Source organism: Eumetopias jubatus, unplaced genomic scaffold (assembly GCF_037043125.1).
Source record: "Eumetopias jubatus isolate StellerSeaLion01/CBP00866 unplaced genomic scaffold, mEumJub1_p1.0 scaffold_13, whole genome shotgun sequence".
Taxonomy (NCBI): Eukaryota; Metazoa; Chordata; class Mammalia; order Carnivora; family Otariidae; genus Eumetopias; species Eumetopias jubatus.
In genome coordinates this window covers 25,473,771-25,500,233 of record NW_028274819.1, presented here as the reverse complement: position 1 = coordinate 25,500,233, position 26,463 = coordinate 25,473,771, and the positions used below count along the sequence as shown (strand labels likewise).

The 26,463-nt window shown below is 46.5% G+C and overlaps 1 protein-coding gene across 4 annotated transcripts in view; it reads left to right on the top strand.

Annotated features, from left to right (window-relative positions):
- The window catches only part of TRIM44 (TRIM family member 44), a 117,928-nt gene extending 95,218 nt beyond the window's left edge, over nt 1-22,710 (top strand). For 3 of the 4 annotated variants that reach the window (XM_088018167.1, XM_088018168.1, XM_088018170.1), the window contains one exon: nt 18,186-22,710. Coding sequence is in view for 2 of the 4 variants with exons in the window: in XM_088018168.1 (XP_087874294.1) it covers nt 18,186-18,213 (28 nt within the window). In the remaining 2 variants the exon portion in view is untranslated. Of the gene's footprint in view, nt 1-5,079; nt 6,769-18,185 lie in introns of those variants that run through there. The other variant, XM_088018169.1, reaches the window with a different exon arrangement.
- The last annotated feature ends 3,753 nt before the right edge of the window (nt 22,711-26,463 follow it).

The following is a 26,463-nucleotide window of genomic DNA, read 5'->3' as shown; positions in this document are numbered from 1 at the left end:
CTGGCTTCTGGGAAAGCAGTGGGGCCTGGAGGGGGGAGGCAGGCTCTGCGCCCGCTAAGTGAAGCAATGGGCCCCTGAGCGGCTGGCGGGCCACCGGAGGAGGGGCTCCACACATACCCTCATGCCTTTTGCCACCTCTGTCCTGCGGGCCTGGAAGGGTAACCAGTAGAGGATTATGGTACGGGCAAACTCCTACACTCTTAGCTCCAACCAAAAAAGCAAAACAGAAACACAGATAAAGACCACAGGCTGCCAGGAGTACGCATCCGCAGTGTTTGTGTTATCACTGAGAGAAGGAATGCGGTGTCCTTAGGGTAACCCTGTATGCACCAGAGCCAACCAACCCTCATTCTGGGGCCTGCCACCTGGGGACCTAGGCAGCCTCCCACTAAAACCTAAATAGGACTGTCCTCACCAAGGGGAAGGTGATCGAGGTACAAGAAATGGAGGCAAAATGCAAATCCCTTCTATCTTCATTTCACAAATAGACTCACAGCTGCTAAGCAGGGTTGGAAGTGTTTAGTCACAAGATACGCCCTCGAGCAACAGCTCTTGGTCTAGAGGAGGAAAAGCCGAGAATCCACAGCAAGAGACACGCAGAGTAGCCAGTGACCAGTGCCAGGGAAATGCCTTTCACGTCAAGTGCTTCGTGCCTAGCCATGTGCCCCTGGCTCTCTTGTAGCTTATGGGCTGTGCCCTAAACCACGCAGCCAGGACTTTACAGAGAGGCTTCGGTGCCCACCACTGTTCACAGCCTCCATCCTGATCTCTCAGGCCTGCCCCCCTTGCACTCCACTTCCCGGCCTGCCTGGCCCTTCCCAAGCTTGGACTTTGTGATGAATTGTCCTGTTCGTGGACATGGCTCACTGCTTAAGGCTGCCACTCTGCCCCTCGCGCCAGCTCTGCCCCTGCTTTGCCTCCATGGCGGTCGTTCGTGCGTATTTCCCTGCGGAGGCTGCCTCTGGCTCGGCTGGTCTCACCAGACCTCCAGACTGTACATGTGTCCCGCTCCCCTAGGAGCAGTAGCACCGCTAAGGTCCCCGTGGCCCTATAGGCTGCACCAAGCTCCGTGAGTCTGAGGGGTGAATGCAGAATAGTCTCTGGAGGCCCGAGGGGTCCGCACAACATGCGTGGAGGACGTACATTTGAAGGCGGGTCTGACTTGGGTAGGGCAAGGGAGAGGTACTGCTATTCCAGGCTGGAGCAAGAGAGGTCCTTGTTATGACTTGTTAACAGCTGTTAAAGCCGTCAGTGTGAAGGAGGAGTTTAGAACTGGAGCTGCCACCGAGATTTAAGGATTATCTGTGGATTTCAATGCCATTACTGTTCTTTACTGGAGGGGAGGGGAGGGGGAGTTGGAATGAAAGAGAAAATAAAGCCTCTAGTACAGAGTTATGTCAGATTCATGGAGTCCTACACTCCTCCTCCGGGCAGTTTTTACATTCCTATGGTGGGCCTGATTTGCACGTCTGCTTTTAACCCCCAGCAAGAGTGCCCTTTACAGCCATGTTGTGACCCTTCGTTCCAGTTGAGATGAGTAAGAGATAAGTGGGTGAGCATCTTTTCTTTTCCAGAGACCAGTCGTTCCCACGTTGGTTGCTAGGCCCCTACAGTTAATCTAGCCCCCTTTCTAAAGCCTGCTTTTGCCATTCTCTCCAGTGGGCAAGAAGAGGTATAGGATTAGCCACCAGAGCCCTCCGTCCCAGCAGCACTCCAAGCGCTGTCAGCAGTCAGACTTACATCATAAGAGCAACAACCCAAGGGCAATTATGTGAGGTAAAGGATGTGTTAACCTTATTGTGGCAGACATTTTAAAGCTTATACGCGTGCCCCATTATGAGAGTGCGTACCTTAAACTCGCAGTGTGTTACATGCTAGTTAGATCTCAGTAAGGCTGGGGGGAAATGAGACCCCAGAGACCGGAGAAGCAGTGTGGGAAGGAAGAGAACCTTCTCTTTCCAGCTGAGCATAAAGCAAGCAGTTCCATAGGCTTTGCTGAAACTCCCATATACAGAATTGTCCTCTTTTTTTAAACTTCTTTTTTTCTTTCTTGTATGTATTTCAGTCAAGGGCCCTAAAAATAGTTTGTAGAGAGGAGTAACTTTATTGTCTCACAGCAAATGTTTTTTAATTTAAAAACAACCCCTGGAAGGATTCGCTCATCTTTTCCCCAAAGTGGTTAGCTGGAATGTTTATTTTGCTGTCATTCCCTCCCTCCACCCCTCTGGCGCCCGGCTGAGTGAAGACTGCAGTGGAACGTTTTAAATAGTGAGTGGGTGAGTGGGTGGGGAAAGCAAAAGATCTCTACGCTTCTTGTTAATTTCTCATGCCGGCGTCGAAGGGCCTCTGATACGTGTACTATCCTATATGCGATGGAGTTCTGATTGGGACTCAGAAGTGAGAGCCCAAGCCATCATCTAATCCAGGAAGGAGGAAGGGAGCAGAGCAAGGCGGAGTGGAAGTCTGATGTGTCAGGCACCATTTTACACACCATTTCCTGAGAGAAGCAGTCACTTCAGGAGCATTTACCATGTGTCATGTGCTTTTACTTTCATAAAGAGCCTGGAATCATCAACCCTGTTTAACTGATGAGGAAACTGGGGCCCAGTGGAGTAAGTTTTGCCCAGGGGGACCCAGTTAATAGTGGAAGGACTGGATTCAAACCTTGGTTTTTCTGTGCCCTCCCTGCTCTTCTCTGTCAAAGCCCCAGGGTAGAAAGTCTGACAGCAGTGAGCCATCTAGATTGTAGACATTTACCTCTCAACTCCGCAGCTTTGGAGGGTGACTGGGCCTTATTCGATACTAAGGGGAACATTCCCCTGGTGCCCTTTGGGGTATTTGGATTATCTTGCTCTGGCTAAGTCCTGAAATTGGGCCAGTGAGGAGCAATTGCTTTTCAGATATCATGCATAAATGTTACGACATCTGATTTGTGTTGAGAAGTGAGCTGTAATCAAGTTCTCCTGCAAATAGATGGGACAGGTCTGAAGTGGTGGGATGATGTCATTTGAGTGTCACAGCCGAGCTGGCTTCAGAAAAAACCAGGAGGAAGGCAGAATGTGTCTTTAATCATCTTTATGTGCTTCCTTCAGCACCCTCTGCTTAGACCCTAATCCTGGCCCTTTAAAGATGAGCATTTCTCTTTCCCTAGCAAAACTTAACCATCTACCTTGTCCCATCAGCTTCTAAGACGACAGCTGGCTCACCCAGAAACTCATCTGTGCTCAAGTGGTGTATGGTAGCCCCATGACCTACTCTTGTCATATGATATCTGCTGATTTTTTCATTCTGGAGGCTCAGGCAGAAGTGCAGTACCTCAGACTAAAGAAACAACTTTGATAAGTTCTTCAGGTTTAGTGGTTTATGGGGAGATCTTTTGAACATGACAAAGACCGCAGCTGCCTTTTACCCAATGTCATGTGTGCCAGTACCTAGGGCAGCCCTTTGATCCAGAGCAGTGGGCTTTGTTCCGTCTTGAGATTGGGCGATGATACGCGAAGGGTGGAGACCCGCAGTGTTCCTTCCTCTTTTCTCTCTTTGTTTCGGGCTCTCTCCTGTTTGGTGTGTTCATGTGTCGGGTCTTCTCTTCTGGCCAGGCTAGTGCCTGTCTGTCATCTGACAAAACTGATGTGGGATCCCGGGAGAGCCTCTGGTAAGCGTGGCTGAGATGTTCATCTCCTTGGCTGTCTGCACCCGTACAGGCAGATTCCTACAGCCCATACCTATCGGCTGTATCACGAGGTTTTGGAAGAGTGGGGTGGGGATAGCTTTCTTAACCTTCTGCATTTCCTGAGGGGTCTCCTAGAAAGAATGTTCACTGCAAGGGCAGGGATAGGACAGGGTAATGAATAGGGAACCCGGCCTCCATCTGAATCGTTCCCTTTTACAAACCTCTGCTTCGTCGTTACACTCAGAAGGTGAGCTGGTGGGGGTGCCTGAGTTACTGAGAGGCACAAGAAATCTCCTTGTAGTTCACTGTCTCCCTAGTTCCAAGCCCTCTTACTGTCCCTGGCATAGGCCTTAGACTCTCGGACAAGTGAGTCTGACTTTGGCGAAGAAGGAGCCCTCGGCTGTGCTTGGGAGTGCATTCACTCACTCCAGATCCCAGCATCATACATGGGCGCCTCGGATACCCTTCCAAGCTGAGAGTCAGACTTGCACTGATGCTCCACAGTCACATTGGAGCAGCCCGGTGCCTGCCTGGCCCTCACGCAGGCTTTATGTTGAGCCACCGCTGGCTGTTTGTCTTTTCTTGCTTCTCTGAGATATGTCTTTTCTTGCTTCTCTGGCCGCCTCGGGGAATGCCACACGGAACCCAGGCTGTTTTAAACATAGGCCTGGTTCCCGCTGTGCCATGCTGGCAGTGCAGTAGATGCCACATGGAGCCCTGACGCCCTTCTCATCTCCTGCTCGGTCCCGCCCACACGCCTCCCATCTTCCTAGGAGATGCTTCAAGCATGACCCCTGGAGAGCAGTATTGGGAGCTGCTCAGGAGATACTCTGTCTCTCGGGGCGCCCCCTCACACTATGTCTGCAGCCGCTGTGAGCGCCTCACGGCTCCCTGGACGTGCTGAGCGGGCGCATGTCTTCAGGACTTTGTTCAGGCTGCTCCCCCCACCTGCCATGCCCTCCTTCTCGCCTCATGGGCTTCCTGGAACGTTCCAATCCATCTGCCCACATTGAGTGGCAGTCTTTGCTGACTCTACAGGTGGAATTTACCATCTCTTTCTCTTCTCATAGAGCACTGGCTGCATTCTTTGCCAGTCTGAGAGCTTCCCCTGCCTGGCATGTAGTGGGGGCTCAGCCGTCGTGAGGCAAAATAGAAGCAGTCAGCTTAGGGATGGGGAGCAATCTAAAAACAGTTGAATTTGGTAGAGTGTCCATTACTTGGTAGTAAGCAAGCTAAACACTTGAGCTCATTTAGTATTCCTGTCCACTCTAGCAGGGACATTCTGGTCTTTCTCCTGTCTCGGTTGCCCTTCAGCACACATACGCCCATCGTTCTCTGTCCAGCATCCTGCTTTACCTTCTCCACAGTACTTTCCTCTATTTGAAATTATCCGTTTCCTTGTTTATTAGATGCCTCCTTCACCAGAAGTGAAGCTCCATGAGAACTGGGACCTTGTCAGACTTGCTCGCTACCGTGATGCCAGTGCCCAGGACGGCGTCTCATATCCTGTGGGTGCTCAATAAGCATTTGTTCACTGAAATAGCGAATGAATGCATGACACCCCGTGTCATAGACAAGCAGATTGAAGCGTACAGAGGTTCAGTAGCTGTGCCAAAGTCACCCAGCTCAGAAGGGCCTAGATGGGAATCCTGGTGTCACTCCAACGTGGACGATCCTAACAGATTGTACAACCTCCTTTAGGCGTTTTCCAAGAAGATAGATCTCATGCTCTTAGGAGAAAAGTCTGCTTTTCTGCTGGTCATGGTTACTGCCTTGAAGGCCAGTCTTCCCCACCTTGCACTTTACCTGCTAACTCCTTTCTCCTAGGCCAGTGCAGGTTGTGTGAGGTCCTGTGTGACAGCCACCAAAATGCCTCCTAAGTGCCAGGCGTGGTGCTAAACACTGGGGGTAAAATGGTATATGAGAAGCGGAGTCAGCCTCCCAGGAGCTCAAGCAGCAAAGACATTTACAATATAACCACACCAAGGGGTGCTGAATCCCTGAACCCCAGGAGGCGGCAGGGACAGAGCAGGGACCCATCAGACTACCTTCATCGTCAGTTCTCCGTAGGCAGACAAGGGAGCATCATCACAACTGAACACATATTTTGTATCTTCTAGTGGCGGGGTGGTGGGGGGAATCAGCTGAAGCCTTGGAAGAGTTTCTCTGCATCCTAATTAAAAGAGTGAGAAGTGGGTGCCTCTCACCTCAGGATAGGGTTGAAACTGAAACTGGTGTCTGACCCAGAGACCTTCTGCCCTGAGTCCTTGGGACGGTGTCTTGGGATGCTGTGCCAGAGCCCACAAGAACCAAAGCAAGAATCCGAGGGAAACCACTACATTGCAGCCAGGTGGCTACAGGAATGTCCCAGGCAGATCACAGTTGTAAACGCAGAAGACATCTAGCCATACCCTTTTTTTTTTTTTTAAAGGGACTATTGGGATGCCCTATAGCAGGGACGAAGTTTTCTGGTAATTGGTGTCCAAGCTGGGGTTCGAGTCTGCCAAGGCCTTGGATGATCTTTAGCGATTCACAGAGGTTCCCACCTCTGCTACTGGCAGTGAGGAATGCAGCCAAGCTGATGAGACAAGCGCCCTCCTGCGCGGCCTTCATCACCACTGAGGGCTCCTCTTGATCCCCGCCCAGGGGGAGGGACATGGGCCAGGCCGCGGGTGTCGTTCCAGCCCTGCCTAGCTGTGGGAGTTTGGGATGTCACTTCACTTCTGTGCTCCTCGTGTTTTTTCATCTGTAAAATGGAGTATTCATTCTGTTAGGGTTATGACTATGAAAACCGAATGTGAAAATGTTGGTGAGGTGATGAGTTCAGAGCCTAGTGAATAATAATGATAGCACCCATTTAGTGAGTCCTTCCATGTATCACTGTCTTCATTTCATGTTTTACACATGTGGAAACCTTCGTTTAAAGAGGCATCCCTCGGGGCGCCTGGGTGGCTCAGTTGGTTGGGCAACTGCCTTTGGCTCAGGTCATGATCCTGGAGTCCCGGGATCGAGTCTCGCTTCGGGCTCCCTGCTCAGCGGGGAGTCTGCTTCTCCCTCTGACCCTCCGCCCTCTCATGCTCTCTGTCTCTATCTCATTCTCTCTCTCAAATAAATAAATAAAATCTTAAATAAAATAAAGAGGCATCCCTCAAAAACTAATGATGTACAATATATGTTGGCTAATTGCACATAATGAATGAATGAATGAATGAACGAATGAATGAGGCATCCCACCGAAGGTCATATGCTAACGTGTGCTGGACCGGGTCTTGAAGCCACGTCTCCGGTTCTCAGTTGTGTGCTTGTCCCACTGTCCTCACCATCCCCAGCGGACCCTGCTCTCCCACATGCGCGCCCACGCCTCAGCTGGCTTTTCTGCTAGGGAGGGGGGGTAGTGATAACCACCCCTTTACTTCCTTCTTGGCCTGGATGTCATCCTTCCTTCACAGACCATTAGGGTGAAGGGCGGATGGTTAAAGTCTTAGAACCCAAGCCTGCCTCGAGCACAGCTCACAGCTGGATTGTGGAGGGCTGGAAGTTGCCAAACATGCAGCTGTTTTATAAGGAAGCCAGATGAGAACATTTCCTCCAGCAGGTGAATTGGTTCTTCAGATTTCCTTGCCTGGGAAGGGCTGGACCTGAGCTTGCTTCTGCTTTGCCCTCAGTGATACAGCATTCCTCGGACACACCCAGCCTTTACCAGTAAGGCTTAGTCTTTTGTAAGAGCAATCCTGTTTATGATAACAGCATTTTCATCCATACCTGCTGCCTCTCCCCAACCCTTGTGGTTATATGTGCCTGGTGATTGTGGTGACAGTTAGAAAAGAAATAGAGCCTCTAGAAATAAGCTGTCCACGAGATGCCTGGGCAGTATTTCTAAGACCAGCAAGCTGCCCACAGTTAGCCTGGGAAAGCTTGGAAGGCTTCTAGAACAATAATACCTTAAGGAGTTGTTTTGATAATTCACTTAGTCATTCATTCAAAAAATACTTGGTGAGGTTTCACTGGTGCCAGGCACATTATCCAGTACTGGAGATGTAGCAGGGGACAAAATACCTAAGGACCCTTAGCATCTCAGAATAACTTTAGATAGTTTCAAGTGCTGTGAAGACAGTACCACAGCCTGACTCCACAGTGCGGGGCTGAGGGCCTGCTCGAGACTGTTTGGTCAGGGGAGGCCTCAGAGAAGGTGACATTGAAGCTGAGACCTGAATGTTAAGGAGCCAGCCAGTCATTCCAAGCCATGAGGGGAGGAGCTTCTGGAACAGAATAGCAAATGCCAAGGCCTTCATGCAGGAACAAGCTCTACTTATTTGAGGAGCAGAAAGAAAGCCAGTGTACTGGCAGGTGTCCCGAAATAGGTTAGAGAGGTAGGCAGGGGCCAAATCATGTAGGGATTTGGGGCCAGAGGCTTTCTTCTAAGGCTGTAGGAAGCCATTAAAAGACTTTTAAGTGGGGCCGCAGCATAATCGGTTGCACATTTAAGAAGTATTACTCTGAATGCAGCTTCGGAACAGTAGTGAAGTAAGGGTACAAGTAGGAAGACCAGACCGATCAGAAGGCAGTGGCAGTCATTCCAGCAAGAGATGGTGGTGGCCGTGGAGAAGTGGAGGGGACAGAACTTGCTGTGGACCCGATGGGATAGGGAGATGGTGCTTCTAATGTTTTGAGCGCAATCGTTGGCACATAGAAAGTACTGAATAAGCTGTAGGTGTTTGCTGCCATTATTAATAAGTGGCCTGTTACCAAACACCAAAGGAACAGGCTTGGGAAGGAGTCTTGAGCCCGTTCAAGTGACAGTGTGATGCCTCCAGCACTTGTGTAACGTCAATGTTAGCTCTTCTCTTCTGTTAATAAATGGCATTCGGGGGTGCCTGGGTGGCTCAGTCATTAACTGTCTGCCTTTGGCTCAGGTTATGGTCACAGATCTGGGATCGAGCCCCACATCGGGGGCTCCCTGCTCGGCTGGAAGCCTGCTTCTCCCTCTCCCACTCCCCCTGCTTGTGTTCCCTCTCTCGCTAGGTCTCTGTCAAATAAATAGAATCTTAAAAAAAAAAAAAAAAAGAAAGGTACAAGGACAGTCGACACAATTTTAAATAAATAAATAAATAAATAAATAAATAAATAAATGGCATTCTTTGAGAAAATGGGGCTTGCAGGCTTGACGATGCTTTCAGGAACCGAGATGTTGACTTTCAGTACGTATGTATGTGTGTGTGTATGTATATATGCCAGACACTCTATATATGCTCATCCCCACTTAATCTTTTCTGCAACTCTTCCAGGTAGGCACTAAATTGTCCTCATTTCCAGGTAGGAGCCCTGAGCTCGCAATCCCACAGTTAGTAAATGGCAAAGTTGTGACCCAAGCCTAGGTGCTTCTAACTCTCAAATCCATATGTATAACCCTCTGCAATATAAGATAGTCGCAGGAGGTCTTGAGAGTTGGTTTGCTTCCAGTTTCCAACTTCCGGACTTCAATTCAAGGTCACCGTGGGACTCAAAACTACTGAGAACTAATCTGGAATACTTAAAAAAAAAAAAAAAAAAAAGCCTACTATTCAGACAGAGATTAGAGATTAGTGTCAAGTGTGTATTTATTTATTGATCCTTTCTCCCTCTCCCTTTGGTAACCTGTAAGATACAGCAGCTGAGGCAACAGGAAATTTGAAGTCCAGCATTTTATTAAATCTTACGTTTAAGATTTCTTTGGAAGGAAGCTGCTTGAGAGAGATTGGATTTCCATTATTCACTTGCCAAGAAAAAATGAGAAAACTGGGTGGTGGGGGGAGGGGTTTCCTGAAGGTGTAGGGAGCAGGGAAGGTAAGCCGTTGGGCTATTTTCTGCTTCTAATTCCTCCACCCCCTGGAGTTGCCTGGGCTCTAATAGGGGTTTAGGAAAATTTCCTTTCCAGCCCTCACCACAGGAGGTTGTCAGGTGAAATCCCGCTGTGCTGGAGGAAGGAAGGGAGGTTGAGGAAGGCCCACAGAAAGAGAAATGGCCCCATGGCATCTTCCTCTTGAAGTTCAGTGGGAACCCGAATAATAACATGGAAGTTATTTCAGAGAGGAGACACACACACACAAACATACGCCCCATCCCCCCAGACACTTTTCAGCTGCCTAGTGTCGGCAAAGGTGTGGGGAAAGGGGGCACTCTCAGGATTGTATATCAGTATAAGGTGATGTCTCAAGGGCAACTTAACAATAATACATCAAATACCTTTAAAAGTACATCTCCTTTGCTTGTTGGAGAAATATCTGATTCTAGGACTGGGGAAGGAAATCTACACGATGAGCCCAGAGCATTTTGTAGTGCCAGAAAGTAAGGAAAGTACTCAAAACAAACCCCCTGCAAACCCCACGCTGATGAGGATATGTCTGGGGCCATAGGAACTGATGAAAAGAGCTCCCAAAGGCCAAAGCTGAACAATTTGAGCAACAATAAATAGACTAGTATTGGGTTATGACCCAAAGTGTAAAAATAAACATCCATGAGTCCATAGTGTTAACAAGTAAACTATTGAATAAAGGAGAAGAGACAGATCTCCTGTTCAGAAGAATTTACAATAATGTATGCAAATATTCTACCCTCCATGATGGGGAGAACAGCTCCTCACTCCATAGGTGTGGTTTGCTCAGAGTGACTGCCTTCCAAAACGTACAGTTTGGGAAGCAGGGAAAGAGTAACTTTCCAGTGAGAAATGCTAACAAGCACAGCCTGGGCCAAGCGATCAAGGTCAGCATCTACAGTGCTAGGTCAGACTGATAGTGCATGTCCTGGCTATGATGTGTTGAGAATGGTAGAGTCCCTCTGTAGTTCCCTCTCAAAAGGCCTGTAACCATGGCCTAATCAGGACAAAAACATCAGACAAATCCCAACCGAGGGACACTCTACAAAATCTCTGCCCAGTACTCCTCAAAACTGTCAGGGTAATCAAAAATAAGGAATCTGAGAAACTGTCACAGCCAAGAAGAGACGAAGGAGACATGATGACCAAATGTAGTGTGTGGTTCTTGGGTAGGATCTGGACCGGCATGAGAGCATCAGGGGAAAACTAAAGAAATCTGAATAAAATACCTCAATTAATGCTAGCATACCAATATTGGCTCATTGTAACAAACGTACTTTACTAACATAAGATGTTAATAGTAGAGGAAACTACATGTTGGAACCCTTGACGCTATCTTTGTAATTTTTCTGTAGATCTAAAGTTGCTGTAAAAAGGTTAATGACCCAGGCGTTTCCCTTCCCACTCCCTTTGGAAATAATTAAGGATGAACCTAAAGACTCATCCACATGGATATGTGTCACAGAGGTGTGGGTAATAAATGAAAAGGTAGAAATAATTTAAATATCCAGTAGTGGGTACGGTAAGTCCATACAATTCAGTCATGAATCACAATATTTCTTAATAAGGAAAGGTATTTATGATTGCTAGTTGAGTGGAAAAAGCAGATTATGGAAGAGTCTGCAAAATATATATTTTTATATGTGCATGAGGTGGGTATAGATAAATATATTTCAGTGTTAATGGTAATTATCACTGATGCATAATGCTATGGATTTTTCTTTTCATGGAAGCAGTACTTGCTTGTTACAGAAAGTACAGATCAGCAAAAAATAAAATGTTACTTTCTGAATTAAAAAAAAAGTTGGAAATGATTCCATTATAAATCCAGTAGCAGCAATAGGAGACTCGATCCTAAAGAAGGCAGTTATTTTTTTTTTTCGTAAGATTTTATTTATTTATTTGACGGAGAGAGAGCGAGAGCAGGAACACAAGCAGGGGGAGTAGGAGAGGGAGAAGCAGGCTTCCATGGAGCAGGGAGCCCGATGCGGGGCTCGATCCCAAGACCCTGGGATCATGACCTGAGCCGAAGGCAGATGCTTAACGATTGAGCCACCCAGGCACCCAAGAAGGCAGTTCTGAGAGCAGATGAGACGTTGGCAGGCTAGGAAGCCTGCCTGTTACTTCTGTTCAAGTGTCTCCCTATAGAAGCACACTGTCTGAACAGACCCTTGGGCACCCTTCCATCTTCCATAGAAACAGGCCACCACCCACTTAGCCCTTGTGGGGTGCAAGAAGGGTAGCCCCCTGTAAACACAGTAAACAGGTTGCAAGGTACATGGAGATCAATCTTGGCAGTGAGGTCCAGTGTGGACCTGAGGCCAAGCTGGAGCCCCAAGCCCCTCTCAGAAGCACCTACGTGGATTTGTAAGGCAGAGGCAGCTGGAGAGCTGAGAGACAAACCCAGGGTTGGTTGCCTTCTCCTTCTGTAGCAATCCTGTCATTACCTAGCATTGTTTTGTCTTAAAAAGAATTTGTGTGTACCTTCCATTCTCATCATAACAACCCTTGGAGGTAGGTATTACTTATCCCATTTTTCAGATGAAAAAATTGAGCCTTAGAGGACTTAATGGCTGTCACTTATTCACTGGGTAACCAGGGGTCAAAAGATACAGGCCCATGTCATACCCCTTATCCAAGTCCGGTTTCCTCTTAGAGGGTTCTGGAGTCTGCATAGTCTAGATCTACCATTTAGCAGCTGTGTACCCTGAGGAAGTTGTGCACCTTTGCTTGGCCTCACTTTTTTCATCTGTAGAATGCAGATAATAATAATAATACCCATCCAAAAGCTACTCTTAGGGGTTGTGAGATTGTGCTATATAAACCGCTTAGCACAGTGCACAGAACACTAAGTCAGCCCTCTGTGAATAATGGTTATTATTGAAAAGAAGGTTCATGGGATAAAGTAGAATGCAATGTGGAGAGAAGGGTCCTTCTCCCTGTCTTTCCTGTGATTTGAGAAGGAAGATGCGGCCGGGCTGGAGCTACCTGAGACTTTTTAAGACCCACAATAAATGAGGCTTTTGAGGCTCATGGGCTCATGGGGCTTTTGCTCCCAACAGACTTTTGCTCTTGGCTCTGTACTAGGTCCTGATCAACCTGGGGTTTGGGCCCTGCCAGAGAAAGAGGTGAAAGAACCATGACCACTTAGGCCAGCCTTCAGATTGAGTTGGGGAGGAACAGGGAGAAGGGTGCACAACAAAAGCAGATGAGAGCCAGTGAATTAGCAAGTATGTAAGTCAGAAAGGAGCTTATTAGCTTTTGTCTGGTTTGGAATTTTCCTAAATTTTACTTGTAATGCGACACATCCTGATTTCCCAGAGTCACCAGCAAAGCCAGGACTAAAGCTTTCAAGTCCTCTCGTGTTTTCTCAGTTAACCCGGGATAAATGGAGGACATTTCACCTTATTTTATACTTAGACCTCACTTAGTTCCCTAGGCGGCAGCTACAGATAGAAGTTCTGATTCCTTCCAGCACCGTGACCCCCTCGCTGGCAGGCTGGGCTGCTGGGGCAGGTGATGGGGGACACAGAAGTAGCAGCTCTGCTCCGTCTGGTGGAGGAGTGTCTCTGGGTCGGGGCGGGTGGTCCATCCCCGAAGGCAGACTGACTGCACGCCTCCCAGCAGTGGGTGGCCACAGCCTTGGATGGTGAGCGGACCCTGCCCGTGAGCTCCTTGACAAGACCCGCGTGGCTGCATTCTGGGAGAATACTAAATCTATCTTTTCGAATCTAACCTTCCTCCCTGGTTGATACCTCTTAATTTCTCTATCCTCTTGAGTTGAATAATCCTTTTACAGCAATAATGAATTAATAAATAGCCAAAGACTCAGGAGATAGGAGTGATGCCAAATCAAATTAAGTTGTATGACATTCTCAGGAAAAGAAACTATTAAACTTGCGAGGTCAGAGTGCCTTCCACCTCATTTATTAACGTCCTCTCATAAGCTGCCATCTCCGGGGAAGAAGTGGAAAGGCTGAGTTGCCTATCTGTGTGGACTGGCTGGAAAATTGCCAGGCAAGGAAACACGCCTCCATCGCAGCCGCTTTGTCAGCAGGTGTCTGGGGGCTGGATGTGACGGGGGCCGTGGCATACCTCTAACAGCTTCTCAGTTTCGCAGCATTCCTCATCCGACCGTGTGGCAGCTGTGGGCCACATGTGTGACTTGGTGTGTCGGCTGGCTGCTGGCTGGGGCTCCCTAGTCCCATCCCGCGCACCACCCCCCACAGTGTGCCCCGACCCCAGCCCCCGGCCAGGGAAGTGGTAAATGGCACACCACTCTCCCAGTCAGGATTTGGGAGCCTTCAGTTCCTCAGCTAAACTTTGTGTTCTTATGCCCCCTAAAATTTAGAAAAAGCTGCATGCCTCCTTTCCCATTTTAAAGTTAACTCCTGAAATGACAAATTAAGTGGAGATAGTTGAAAAGGGTGTGATATCTGACATATTACGTGGTATGAGCTTTACATAAGTTTTTGGCAAAGCTTTGGCACTACCTATTAAATGTACAGATAAGATTCACTATATAATCTAATTGGCAAAGGTTTTTATGGTCAAACCATCCAGCCAAATCAGTCTAGCTTTTTGTCAGACCCAAGTCTGATTTCATTTTTTCAACTCAAACTTATTGGTACATACCTCATGACCACCGTCTGACTTCTGAATGTGAATTCTTAACGTCTGTGGACAGACGGGAGCACGCAGCTGTGCCAAGAGTTTATTGCCTGGGCAAAATAAATATTTCTTGCTCTGCTCTTATAGGACTCCTCTTAGAAGGAAGGCATTTTTAAATTGTCCCCTGGTAAGATTCAGGAGAGGGAGAGGTATGCATTTCTTTTCTGAAGTGCAGTACGGTGATTGTGAAAATGGGAGTGGCTGCTGAGAGAACGTATAGATCACAGGCATGTTCTTGGAAAGGTCAGTTGTAAGAAGGAGTCTATTTGGAAGTTTAAGGATCTGAACGTGTATTTCCTTAAGATTACATATGCCCACATACCCCCTGGAAAGTCATTACATACCACAAAGATATATGTGCCCCAGCTTTAAAACCACTGCTTTTAGATACGACAGCACACTCAACCTCCCATCTCTCTATGACGGAGGCCAGTTAACTAGGCTTCGCTCAATATTTGTCCTCACCAGGGTTTGGCAGAGACCTGTCAGGTGGAAGGGTCAGAGCCATTGAACTCAGCCTTTCTTTCTCTTCAGTACCTGTGTTTTATTTTGTCTGGAGTTGTCATTAAAAAAAACAAAAGACAACACTCCCCAAGCAAGCAAAGAAGAGCACTATTGCTCTCCAGAAAACTAAGGGCATCTGGGGATAGGAACACATTTGCTCTAGAGGGTAGTGTTTCAGATGCCAGGACCAGGAACACTGAAGAGAAGTCAGGAGGAGGAGCTGCTGATTCAGGATAAGAAGGAAGGTGGGTTGAAGAAGAGAGTCCCCATGTTTAATCATTTATACTGCATGAAGTAAATAGAACTTTCACAATAAACCTATAAGATAGATAGAATTACCATGAGGAAACGGAGACTCAAGAGAGGTTGAGTAACTCACCCAAGGTTCCACAGCTCATTAGTGCCAGAGCAGAGATTTGAACCTAGTTCGGTCTTGGTGACCTCAGAGCCATTATATAATACTGCCTCTCTCGTCAGTAAATACCTACTACAGAGTGGGCTGTCCTTCATTCTTTCTCTTTGCTTTTAATGAAGTTTTTAATTTGAATTCCAGTACAGTTAACATGAATGGGCTGTCTTTCTAACACCATTAGTTCATTCTCACAACAGCAACAGTGACCTCAACGACAACACAGTAGAAAGAATTTCAGTAACATCTGAGTACTGATCCAATTATAAATCTAAATATGGCTGGTAGATGTTTCAGAGGAGATGGTAAGTGGCTGAGGTAGAAGGCTGTGTTACTTCCCTTGGAGAAAGTAAAGACTTAGTAGACTATTTAAGATAAAATCTTATGACCACAGACCAGCTTATATACAAAGTGAAGAAGCATTTGGGAGATGCTGTCTCATACTAATTATATTGTGTAACCCTCCAGGAGAGACCACACATAGGGTGAGCAAAGTTCTGTTACCCATTCTCTTAAGATCCTTTTTCTTCTTCATTATTGTGAAAAGCAGTTTGCTAGTTAATTATGAAAACGAATATGCTGTATTTGAAGATGCCAGTTGTGGGAAAATAATTCTCTCCCCTACCATTTCTCTTTTTCCCTCCCTCTCTCCTTCCCTCCCCTTCCCCCCCTCCTCTCTCCCTCCCTCCCCCCTCCCCTACTAGGCTGTAAAGTCTGTGAGGGCAAGGACTGTGTCCATCATTCATTGTTGTGCCTAGCATCATAGTAGTCAATAAATGTTTAGCAAATGAAAGAATCAGTGATTCTCCAGAATCCCAAGATCTCATGCTTTTAAACCATGAGATGAACTTTATCAGACTCAAGAACAGATCTCTTTGAGGGTCATGAGAAAAGATTTTATCAGTCAGGACTTCTGATCTTTTCCCCAAGCCAACTCTACAGGTCTTAGAGTAGAGAACCTGGCAACTAGGAAAACACTTAATTTATTCTCAGTTTTATTATACTCAGTTTGGGGGGGAAGGGTTGTTGACCTTTTTGTGACTATGATGAAAATTATGGCCTTTCTCAAACAGAGGAACACACACACACAAAATTTTGTGTACAATTTAAGTAGGTTCATGAACCCTTTAAACTGTGCATCTCAAGAATGCTGAAAAGTGAACTGCAGCTTAAGGAAAGGGCACAGTCATCATGCTGGACCTCCCGTATTTGGAGGGAAATTGACAAGAGAACAATAGAGCTTGCTTTGGATATAATACCAAAGGGGAGAATATGGCGCCAATTCCAACTGTGCCTTGATTCTGGTGAGACACTTTCATAAAAGACCCTTTGTTCCCTTTGGGACAGATGCCACCAAACACTGCTTTTTTAGTGACGGTACACTGTCCAGCCCTTCCCAGCATGCACCCTTCATCCTGTGATTGGACACCAGGCAGGAAGAGGGAATGGAAGTAGGGCAGAGCTTTGGATCGTGAAGGTTGCTGAGTTGGTTCTTTTGGCTCCTAGAGCACACTTCCATTCATTTCAGGCTCCGTGTCTTGAAATGTTTTCGCCTGTAGCAGAAGTACTACAAGTCTATTGGCCTAGGATATTTTCCCTTAAAGTCTATCCCAAATGGATGCAAAAAAAAGCAGATTTTATATAAACAGATAATCCCTTGTGAGATAAAAAATTTCTCTGTCATAGCTGGGAGCTGATGCACCCCAGGCCTTCCCTCTTCTCCAGCTCCTGTCTCTACCAGAGGAAGGAGAGTTTTCCTCCCTTCCAAACACCCCCACTTGATTACTTCAGACTTTATCCAGCCAGAACTCATCCTTGAGTTTTAAGGACACAGACCTTACTGGTGACTGAGGATTTTCTGTCTCAGCTTTACTTTCTTCATCTGCCAAGTGGGGATAACAACACCAGTCCCTACATCCTGGGATTGTGGTGAGGAGCAGTAGAAAACGGAGCACTCAGCTCAGTGTCCCCAGCACACAGTAGGCACTTGATCAAGTTGGCTCTTACTTAACTTTTAAGAACAGTGGCCTCTAGAAGTGGAGGAGGAGAAACTGGGCAAGTTCGCTGCTTTTGTCCTTCTCAGTGTGCTTGCTTCTGCCCCTTTCCCTGTCTGGCCCTGCCTTTTCCCCACCCCAATCCCTGGATCAGCAGGACCAAGCTAAGGAGGCTCTAACCTTAGGCACCCGTGGTCCTGGCCATGCCCCTGGGACTCATAGCTCACGTTTTGGCCACTGAAATACCACTGACGTTTTGGACGCCCTGGCCGGGGCAATCATGACTGACTATTCCTTTCAGCTCCCTCTTTCCCTCCCTTCCTCTTGCTTTGAGTTCTCCCTTTTTGAAAACAACAATTTATTGAACACTTCTCTACTAGTAACACTAACACTTCTCTACTAATCCTAGTGCTGGTGCTGATAAACAGTGTTGCTACGTTTTTACGCTCTAGTTGGAGGTAGAGGGGAGAGTAAATAGCAGACAATGTGTAGGATGTAATAAGGACAATTAATGAAATAAAATGGAGAATAATCAGGGAATCCTACTTAGATAGAATACCTTCTCTAAAGAGGTGACATTTGAATCCTGTGGCTGTCCTGGGCAGGAATTGAAACCTTGGCTTGATTCCAAGTGAGAAGCTCTGTTGGGAGTGCCAAGCGGTAGTTTCTCCCGTTTCTCTCTCCTAACAATAGAGGGTTTCAGGCTACGCGGAAGTCAAACTCCTGATTTTTACCAGCTCTTTATTTTGTCAAGTAAGCTTAAAAAATATTATGACCCTCACCTGTGCCTTTATAGATATTCACTTGCCGTGTACCAGGCATTGTACATTTTACATGTATCCTCTGATTTAATTCTCCAGTGACCCAAGGAAGTATATCTTATTATCAAAATTATCCCTGGAGTCAAATAAAGAAACCAGAACTTAGAGAAGCTAAGTAACTTGCCCATAGCCAATGGGCCAACAGAGGTAGGGTTAGGACCAGGATCCGGGTAGGTCTGAGAACAGAGCCTGTGTCTTCAGCCAGTAGACTAGGCTGCTCCCTTCTTTGATGTCTTAACTCACCTGGTTCTCCTTTCCTCTGCAGCGGTGCCAGTGAAGAAGAGGACACATGAAGGCCTGCCATCCCCCGTGGAAACTCATCCCTTCCCCCTGTGTGTATGTGACGGCGTGTATGTAGCGGCTTCTGAGTTCTGTGAAAGCTGCCCAGCAACAAACATACTTCTACCGGACACATCCCCAGATCCACAGCAGGCACATATCTCTCCGATGACCAATTTTATTGTTACTGACTGTGCTTTTCATTCTCTTGTCGTGGTAGCTCAAGAAAAAGTGCCCCTATGATCAACCAGGAGCAGTTAATTAAGAAGCATCCTTCAGGTAGTCCCTCAATGGCTGCTTTGAACTTACTCAGGAAAGCCAGCCCCCGTGATAATGTATACCCAAATAGCATCACTTTATCTGGAAGGATCTGAAATAATCCTGAAGGGCAGTCAGAATTTTTTCCCTACCTGCTAATAAAACCCCACTTTATTTATATTGCAGCATGAAATAGTGGGGGGCACAGTAGGGCTTTGTAGATAGTCTCTAAAAGTCCAATTATACATTTGTGAAAATGTGGCTCCACGAAGTAAGATGGGTGGCGTGAAGATGGGGTTGGAGAAAGAGTTAAAAGTTCGAAATACAGGGATATTTTTAGTACATGAGGTTATCCAGCACTTCAAATCCATAATTCAGTGCTGTGGAAATGAAAAAAATGATTGAAGAGGTAGAAAGGAAATGACTTTAAAAAAAAAGGACCAAAGAGATCTGATTAAAAGTTGAAATCAGTATTTTTGAACTCAAATTGCCTGAGTTTCCAAAATAGTCACTAAAGGATCTGATGGAACCTGAATTATTTGGGTGATTTCTGCCGGTTTTCTGGGTCTTGTCACAACAAGAAGGCTGGGTTGTGTATTACGAAGTGGGAATTTTCAGTGTAGGTTTTTGTCACCCCCGCTCCAGCCCCCTTGGCCTCATTTGGCTTAAAGGCAGTGTAGAGAGAGTTCTCGTCACTCTGGTGTGCTGAATCAAGCCCCATCTCCCAGCAGGTACACCCTCCTTTCCCTCCAGCTGGAACCCCTCTTCCCATGGCACCCCGCCACAGGCCTTCAGCTCCGCCCGCACACCCAGGTTCTTCCTTCTCAAGTACCCTGAGCAGAGACAAGCCACGGTTGGACTTCCAACCTTTCCCCCTTGCCAAGTCACATTTCCTTACAACCAAGTTTTCTCCTCCCAAGTAAGCAGTGATTACCAGGGAATACCAACCTGCAAGTTAAAAAGCCTGCCTTTTCTGAAACATCAGTTTTACTGAAATGGTTTGGAGTCAGGGGATGACCTTTTTTGATAAAACAGCTACATTATGAAATAGAGTGTTCATACACACAGTTAAGATAAAGTGGGACACTTCACAGGGAATGCTTATTTGCAAGTGGGGTACGTGGTCCCTCTCCTCTGCCTTTAGTGGTATTTTGGTGTTCACTTCCGAGAAGTACAATTGGAACTATATCCAAGCAGCTGACTCGGGGCCTAGACCTCTAGTCACCTCTGAAGCAAAACTGAAGGCGCCTGCACTGGGAGAAGTCCCTCTTCCAGCCTGCCTGCCTGTGACCTGTGTACTTGGCACAGAGCGTTAGGGCCAGCTGGTGTGTGTGTGTGTGTGTGTGTGTGTGTGCAGGATGGTTTTGAGGCAGAAACAGTACTTACTGTAGGAATCCTATTTATGTCATTGTTCGATCCTGTGCATGCTATAAAATTATTTCTTTCAGGCCAGGAAGCTACCAGGCGTATATACTTCTGGGTTAAGATTTTCCTAGCTCACTAAATATGTTAGGATGTTGGGACTGAGAGTACTTTGGGCTGTTAAAAAAAAAAAAAAGTATTTTTCTCTCAAGCTGGTGGCCAGCAAATGGCTAAGACAATTTCGGTGCTTTACCTATCCTCCTGCAAAGACTGGAGAATTTGGCATACCACTAATTACAACCCCCAACCGTATCCCACAGAACTGCCCATAAAGAAGGACAAGTGGCCACTCTTATAAGAGTTTAAAAGCCAGAAGATGAAGATTTTACCATCTGGATGCTTGTGTTTATCTTCCCCCAATAATTATTGTTTCATCTCTAAATAGCAGCCTTATCTTCACAATGGATAGACCATTGGCTCCTCCCTACCTGATTGTATGTTATTACTTAAAATCAGTATTTGGGAAACCCAAGCATTTATGCAGCAGATATGAACAGAAATATAAAAATACATGCCAGCTTGTCTCAATATATTATCATTATATTATCATATCTCTGTAATCCTCAAGGAAAGCCCTTTTGCTTTTACTTAAGATTTCAGATTTGCTTTATGGGCTCCTGCTGTCTTCAGCACCTGATAAAACTTTAAGCAGGGAAGCATTAAACACAGAGCAGCAGCTTCTGCCCAGGCTCCGGAGTCCCTGCCAACAGCATTTCTCAGTGTAAGAACTAGGGTGCTTCCTGCAGTAGCACCAGCTTCCCCCAGAGCTGGAGGATGTGGCTCGGCCTTAAGCTCCTGCCAGGTGAGTAAGTTAGAGTGCTCAGCAGTGTGTGGTGACTGGGTGCAGGCTCTAGGTTTGCAGAAACCCCCAGGGAGAAGTCATCAAGGGCGGCACATAATGGACGTCTCCAGAATGAATTGGGTCCTCACAGCAGTCCCTGGCTACCTTCCAGATTTGGGTTCTCTGGAGGCTGAGAGTGGGTAGGTCCTTTGATTTGATGTCCTGAAATCCAGGGCAGTTCCAAGAGGTTCTCTTAGGAGTCTCAGCTCTGACAGCCCAGGAGGGGAAATGGCCTGTATTGAGGACCAGCTGTGAGCCAGGCCCTGTACTTGGCCCCCATTTGTCAGATGATAGAACGGATGTGGAGTAATAGAAGCCCCTTGCCTTGAGTTACACAGCTGGGAAATACTGGAGCTCTTCCTAACTTTGTGGTGGTCTGTGGTATATCTACAGTACAGAGGGAGGAAAAGGCTTCTGGTTCCCCCACTGCCATCTGACTATGCCACTTTATGGATTCTTTTTCAAAGTTACATTTCATGGCTACCGTTTGGGCTCAGAAATGGCATCGAGGTGGCCTCACTCTTCCACCTTAGCAGATTTGTGAAGTGCACATTGCTAACTTGAACCTGCCCCCAGGAGTTGGGGGGGACCTTTCCTTTTTGGTGCCATCCCCCATAAATAAACTGTCTCTAGGCCTTCAAGAGTATAGAAGTTCTAAGAAATAGTAAAAGTGGAAGGTGTTCTGCTCTGTTTATCTGAAAATGTCTGGTGCTGCAATCCTGCAGAAAAGGAAATCTTCATATTTGAGCCCAGCCAGTGCTGTGCTCTGTGAGGCTGTGTTAACTCAGAGTCCAGTGAATCTGTGTATATGTGCGCACGTGCACACATGATATGCGTGCATCTGTATATACACACGTAAATATATGCGCACACACACGCAATTTAAGAACTAAGGGGAATTCAGAACAGCCCCTCATTACCTTGCATACCCCTGCAGAGGTTTCTGCCAGCCCTGATCACAAGCGTCACCAGATGGAGCTTCGGTGCTTGCTTACAAGGTGCTTACGAGAAGAACAGCTCCTTGGCGAGGGTTTTCAGCTCCTAAAGCACTGAGCCAACATGGCGCCCCTGAGGGGACTTCCCAGGCTGCTCCAAGATGTCTAACGGTTTGGGTGACCCGGGGATCTGTCCACTCCGGTCAGTCCTGAGGGCACAGCTGCTGAGTTTATGACTTGTGGTTGTGGCAGGGCATAGGAAGCCCTCTCCCCCACCTAGAAAATATTCCCTTTCCAATACTTGAAATTCCTTACTCACGTAATGGCCGCTCAGTACATGCTTTGTAATAAGAAAATCGGTTGCATGTTTACTGTGTGCCTAGCACATCTGGAAGTTTCTATTTAAAACACAAATCTCATTTTGGATGAACTCGGCCCAGCCTTAGAAGAGAAAGAAGGCCCATAGGGGAGAGTTGAGATCTCATTAGCATTGCCTCTACCGAGCAGCGTTCTAAAGCCCCCACCCCAGCCCATTCCAAGACCCAGAGGCCCAGGGGACCTGTCTGGTAGAAGAGTAGCATTCGGAACTGAGAACACACCAGAAACAGCAGAGCAAATGCCAGAGCAGGAAAAGGAAAACGAATTAAGACACTTGTGGGTATACTGGTGCAAAAGTTGCCACAGAGCCTGTGCTGGGCTTGATACGACCTTGAGGGGACAGTAGATTTATATAACGGGAGTCAAACCTGACCAGTCTTTGTACAGTGACAGGCTTGGGGTGGGGGTGGGGGGCAGCCGACGAACCCTTTGTCGTCCTCTGCCTGTTTTCCCATGCACAGTCACATTCCCTTCTTAGTCACCTTCCTCTTTCACCCTTCACATTAAACAAGGGGACACTCGATCTTTCAAGGGAATTACACATTTGAGTTAATGTTTCAGTATATCATTTTCATACTGTAAATTATTTTGTAAGAGAGATTTACTGCTATCCCAGGATGTTTGGACTCAGCGCCCCTGTGCATTTGGAAATCAATAAACTATTACTGGAAATACCATTTGTCTCTGAGAGTTGTGCACAAAAGACCCTGCTAGGTGTAAATATTCATGATGATCTCCACTCTTAACTGTGGTAAAGCTGGAGATGATGGTGTTTGGTTATTAGATACAGGATGCTCATTTACTCCTGACTTCTCCGGAGCGACTTAGGAGATCTCTGGGAAGGGGCACACGAGCACATGTAATGTCATCATTATTTAGAGATACGTTTTCACCACAAAGTAAAACAGTCTGTGCCTAGCTTAAAGTTTCTGAGCAAAGTTACATTATAACCTGAAGAATACTTGATCCTGAATGATGTTTTCAAATAACATTAAAGCTTTACCATTTGGATTAACCAGATTTTAATTTTTATCATATTTTCTAGAAATAAAAACTCTTTATAGAGCAAATTACACGTAGGCCAGCAAGATCATCTTGGTGGAACGTTAGAACTACCCATTTGCTATAATGGATACAGAGGTAGAATCAAGCTGTCAATGAAGTAGTTCTGGTCCAGTTTGTCATACAAGGACCAGAGGCTGCACTGAAACCAACAGTCCTATACACAGAGGCAAAATGCAAACACCCAACATAGTCGATGATGCTGTGTGAGCCAGAAGGCACAAGTCCTGCCTAAAGGCCTTGAAATTCACTGCTTAAAAGCCCACCCTACCCCTCCCCCGCCCCCACCCAGCAGGTGTGTCTGGAGGAGCTGTGGTTTAGGAACCCTGCTCTAAATTTCCTTTGAACAAATCTGTCTCCATCAGACCTCGTTAGTTAGCCAGGGGGACTGTGTGAACTTCGGAGAAATTGTCCAAGATGAGCTGAGTCCATCGCTGAAGATCAGGCAGTGAGGCATACGGATAGAGCCGGGACAGCCGACTTTCTGTCTCATGGAGCGATCATTAGGCCCTCCTTCCTCCCTCCCCAGTGGCCGAGGCCACTTCTGCTTGGTGGGGTGGGATTGCCAAGCCCTGGGGCACTGGGGAGTCTCAGCGTTTTAACAAACCACAATGTGTTTGGAGGTTTTCTTCCCTACTACCTGGTGCCAGTATCTCAACACCACATCCCATTGCCCCAGGCCTTTCACATTTTATTGTCTTCCCCTCTGAGAGCTACAACTCTCTATTTTGTTTCATTGATCTTCACCTGGTCCAACTTACAGGTGGCCCCATTTCCTTTATACTCCTAAAAGGGTGAAATTGCAGCTTGTCTGGAATATCTCCTGGACTTAACAAGGCATCAGAGGTACCTACACCCAGCACAACCAGAGAAGAAAATGTCACAGAAAAAAACAACAGAAAGACTGCTCTAAGTCCGTAACTGGCCGCCCTGGGTATGTATCTGTACTTGCCAAATACTGCAGTCTCCAGGGTTAAATCCTTTTGTTAATAATTTCTAGCTACCCTTTAGGGAGCTCTTTCTCTGGGCCAGGCGCTGGCCTAGTTGCTTTGCACGTTATCTTACTCAATTCTCGGAGGCCAGATATTACCATCTCCTATTTTATTGCACAGGAATCAGATTTAGAGAGTTGAATACTCTGCCCAAGGTCACATGCTAAGAAACGGGAAGCCAGGATTTAAATCTGGCTCTTCACAGGCCTTGCAACCCCTGCTCTTAATCTCTCCTTCCGAGCAACATGGGGTCCACCTTGGATTGGTGAGTAAACACACAGCGTGGCCTTGGGGCAGAGGACTTCGCCCTTTGTGTTAGGCCTTGCTTTGTACCATCTGCAAAGTACAGTGTACAGTGAGGGAAAGGGGGCTGAGGATGGCAGGGAAGGCCTCTTGGGACCTGAAACTGCACTTCTGGAGGAAGGGAACTATTAGATTTTCTGTGTCTCCTTTATTCCAATGCTATAAATAATGAAACCACCAGGAGAGCCTAAGTCAGGACCTCTTCTGCCATAGGCTTAAAATCCCGAAAGTCAGCAGACTCTGACATTGAGTCTGTAATTTAATGAAACATCTTGAAGACGTCTCCCCCAGGCTGATGTGGGGCCAGCTTCATATTCTTGGAAAGGGAGTGCAGAAGGAGCTTGTCTACCGTATAGTCCAGTTACTGAGTGAGCCATCATGGCAACAGCCCACAGCGGACCACGTGCCTCACAAACCTCACACCAGTTCAGGGACTCAGGAGCAACTCATTTACCTGTGGCTCAGCCACCTGTGAGCTTCACCTCGCCTTATGTCCATAACAGGAAGCCAAACAAGTGCTCTGACAATGAGTAATAGAGTCGGAACTGGAAAAATCTAGCACCTCTGCTAGACCCACTCAAGAGTGAGCATACCAGGCTCTGCCCAGTTGAAATAAATGCCATGAAGCACATACATAAGAGACAGTCCATACATCTCCCCATCAAGCCATTACTCAGAAACTATTCCTACATCACACATAATTCTACATGTTAGATGGTTTCCAAGCCTATAGCAGATGAAACGCAAGGGTGAGGAACAGACTTCTAAAGGAAATTCAGGTCAAGAAGGAAAAAGAGCAATAGAGAGGACAAAAAAATGTCATGTATACCAAAGAGCTTAAAAAGCACTGTCTTTAGGGAAGTGTTTCGTGCCCAAAACAGCTCCACACACAGCTCAACCCCTAAAGGGGACTGTTGTATTATAGGACAGTGTAACCATATTCAAAATGACAACCCTGAGCATCACACCTAAAGAAATGAAATAATGCTCAGAAGAAGGCAAGAACGTGCGTATCAACCTTTTAGAAGTGCTTCTATCACAAATGGTAGAAAACAATGCAAAACAAATACCTTTTATTTTTATTTTTTTATTTTTTTTAAAGATTTTTATTTATTGAGAGAGAGAGAATGGTAGAGAGAGAGCATGAGAGGGAAGAAGGTCAGAGGGAGAAGCAGACTCCCTGCTGAGCAGGGAGCCCGATGTGGGACTCGATCCTGGGACTCCAGGATCATGACCTGAGCCAAAGGCAGTTGCTTAACCAACTGAGCCACCCAGGCACCCAAACAAATACCTTTTAGGGATGAAAAGCAATCAACCTCTGACCATCCAGAGCATGAAGCTAAACAAAATAAAACAAAACATCCCCCTACCTGAGGTTTTATTGTTTCTTGAGCCTCTTGTATTTAGAGAGGTTTTTTTCGTAGCTTTATAAGTGACTTTCGTGCTACAGTGCTTTGCATATAATGGCATGAACAATGGAAGTGCCAAGCTTCCAATGTGATGAATAAAACTAATAACCAGAATACAGGTCAGATTCTGTTACAACAAATACTGCTACTATAAAAATCATTTAAGCATCCCTGTTATCTCTAAGGCCCTGTCAATTGCCCATTTATTTCAAGCAATAGTCATTACAACAAAATTGGGAGTATAATAAAAAGAAACTGGACCCTCACCCCAAGTTGGGTGTAACACAATTTAACCTGTAATAACAGATTCTCCCTTGCATTCTCCAATTCTTTGCAGCAGGAAGAATAAACCTTGCGTAGACATAATACCAGCCTGGGAAGCTGGTGTTTAGCAGTTGTTGCTAGGAGAAGAAAACTCAGAAGCAAAGGACATGCGGAGTTGTGTGGCGAGCCCTCTCTAGGGAATTTGGTCTCCGGGTCCACTTTTGACCTTAATCCATGCTGGAGCCATCAACCACAGAGTCCCTTGCTTCTAATAGTGATGTAATGCATATATTAAGCCCTGGAATGAAGACATGATTCATTTCCCATGGATCATTGAGCACTTTGTGGCAACCTGGCCCTGCTCTGATGACCCTAAGATAAAGAAATCCAGAAGCATGCG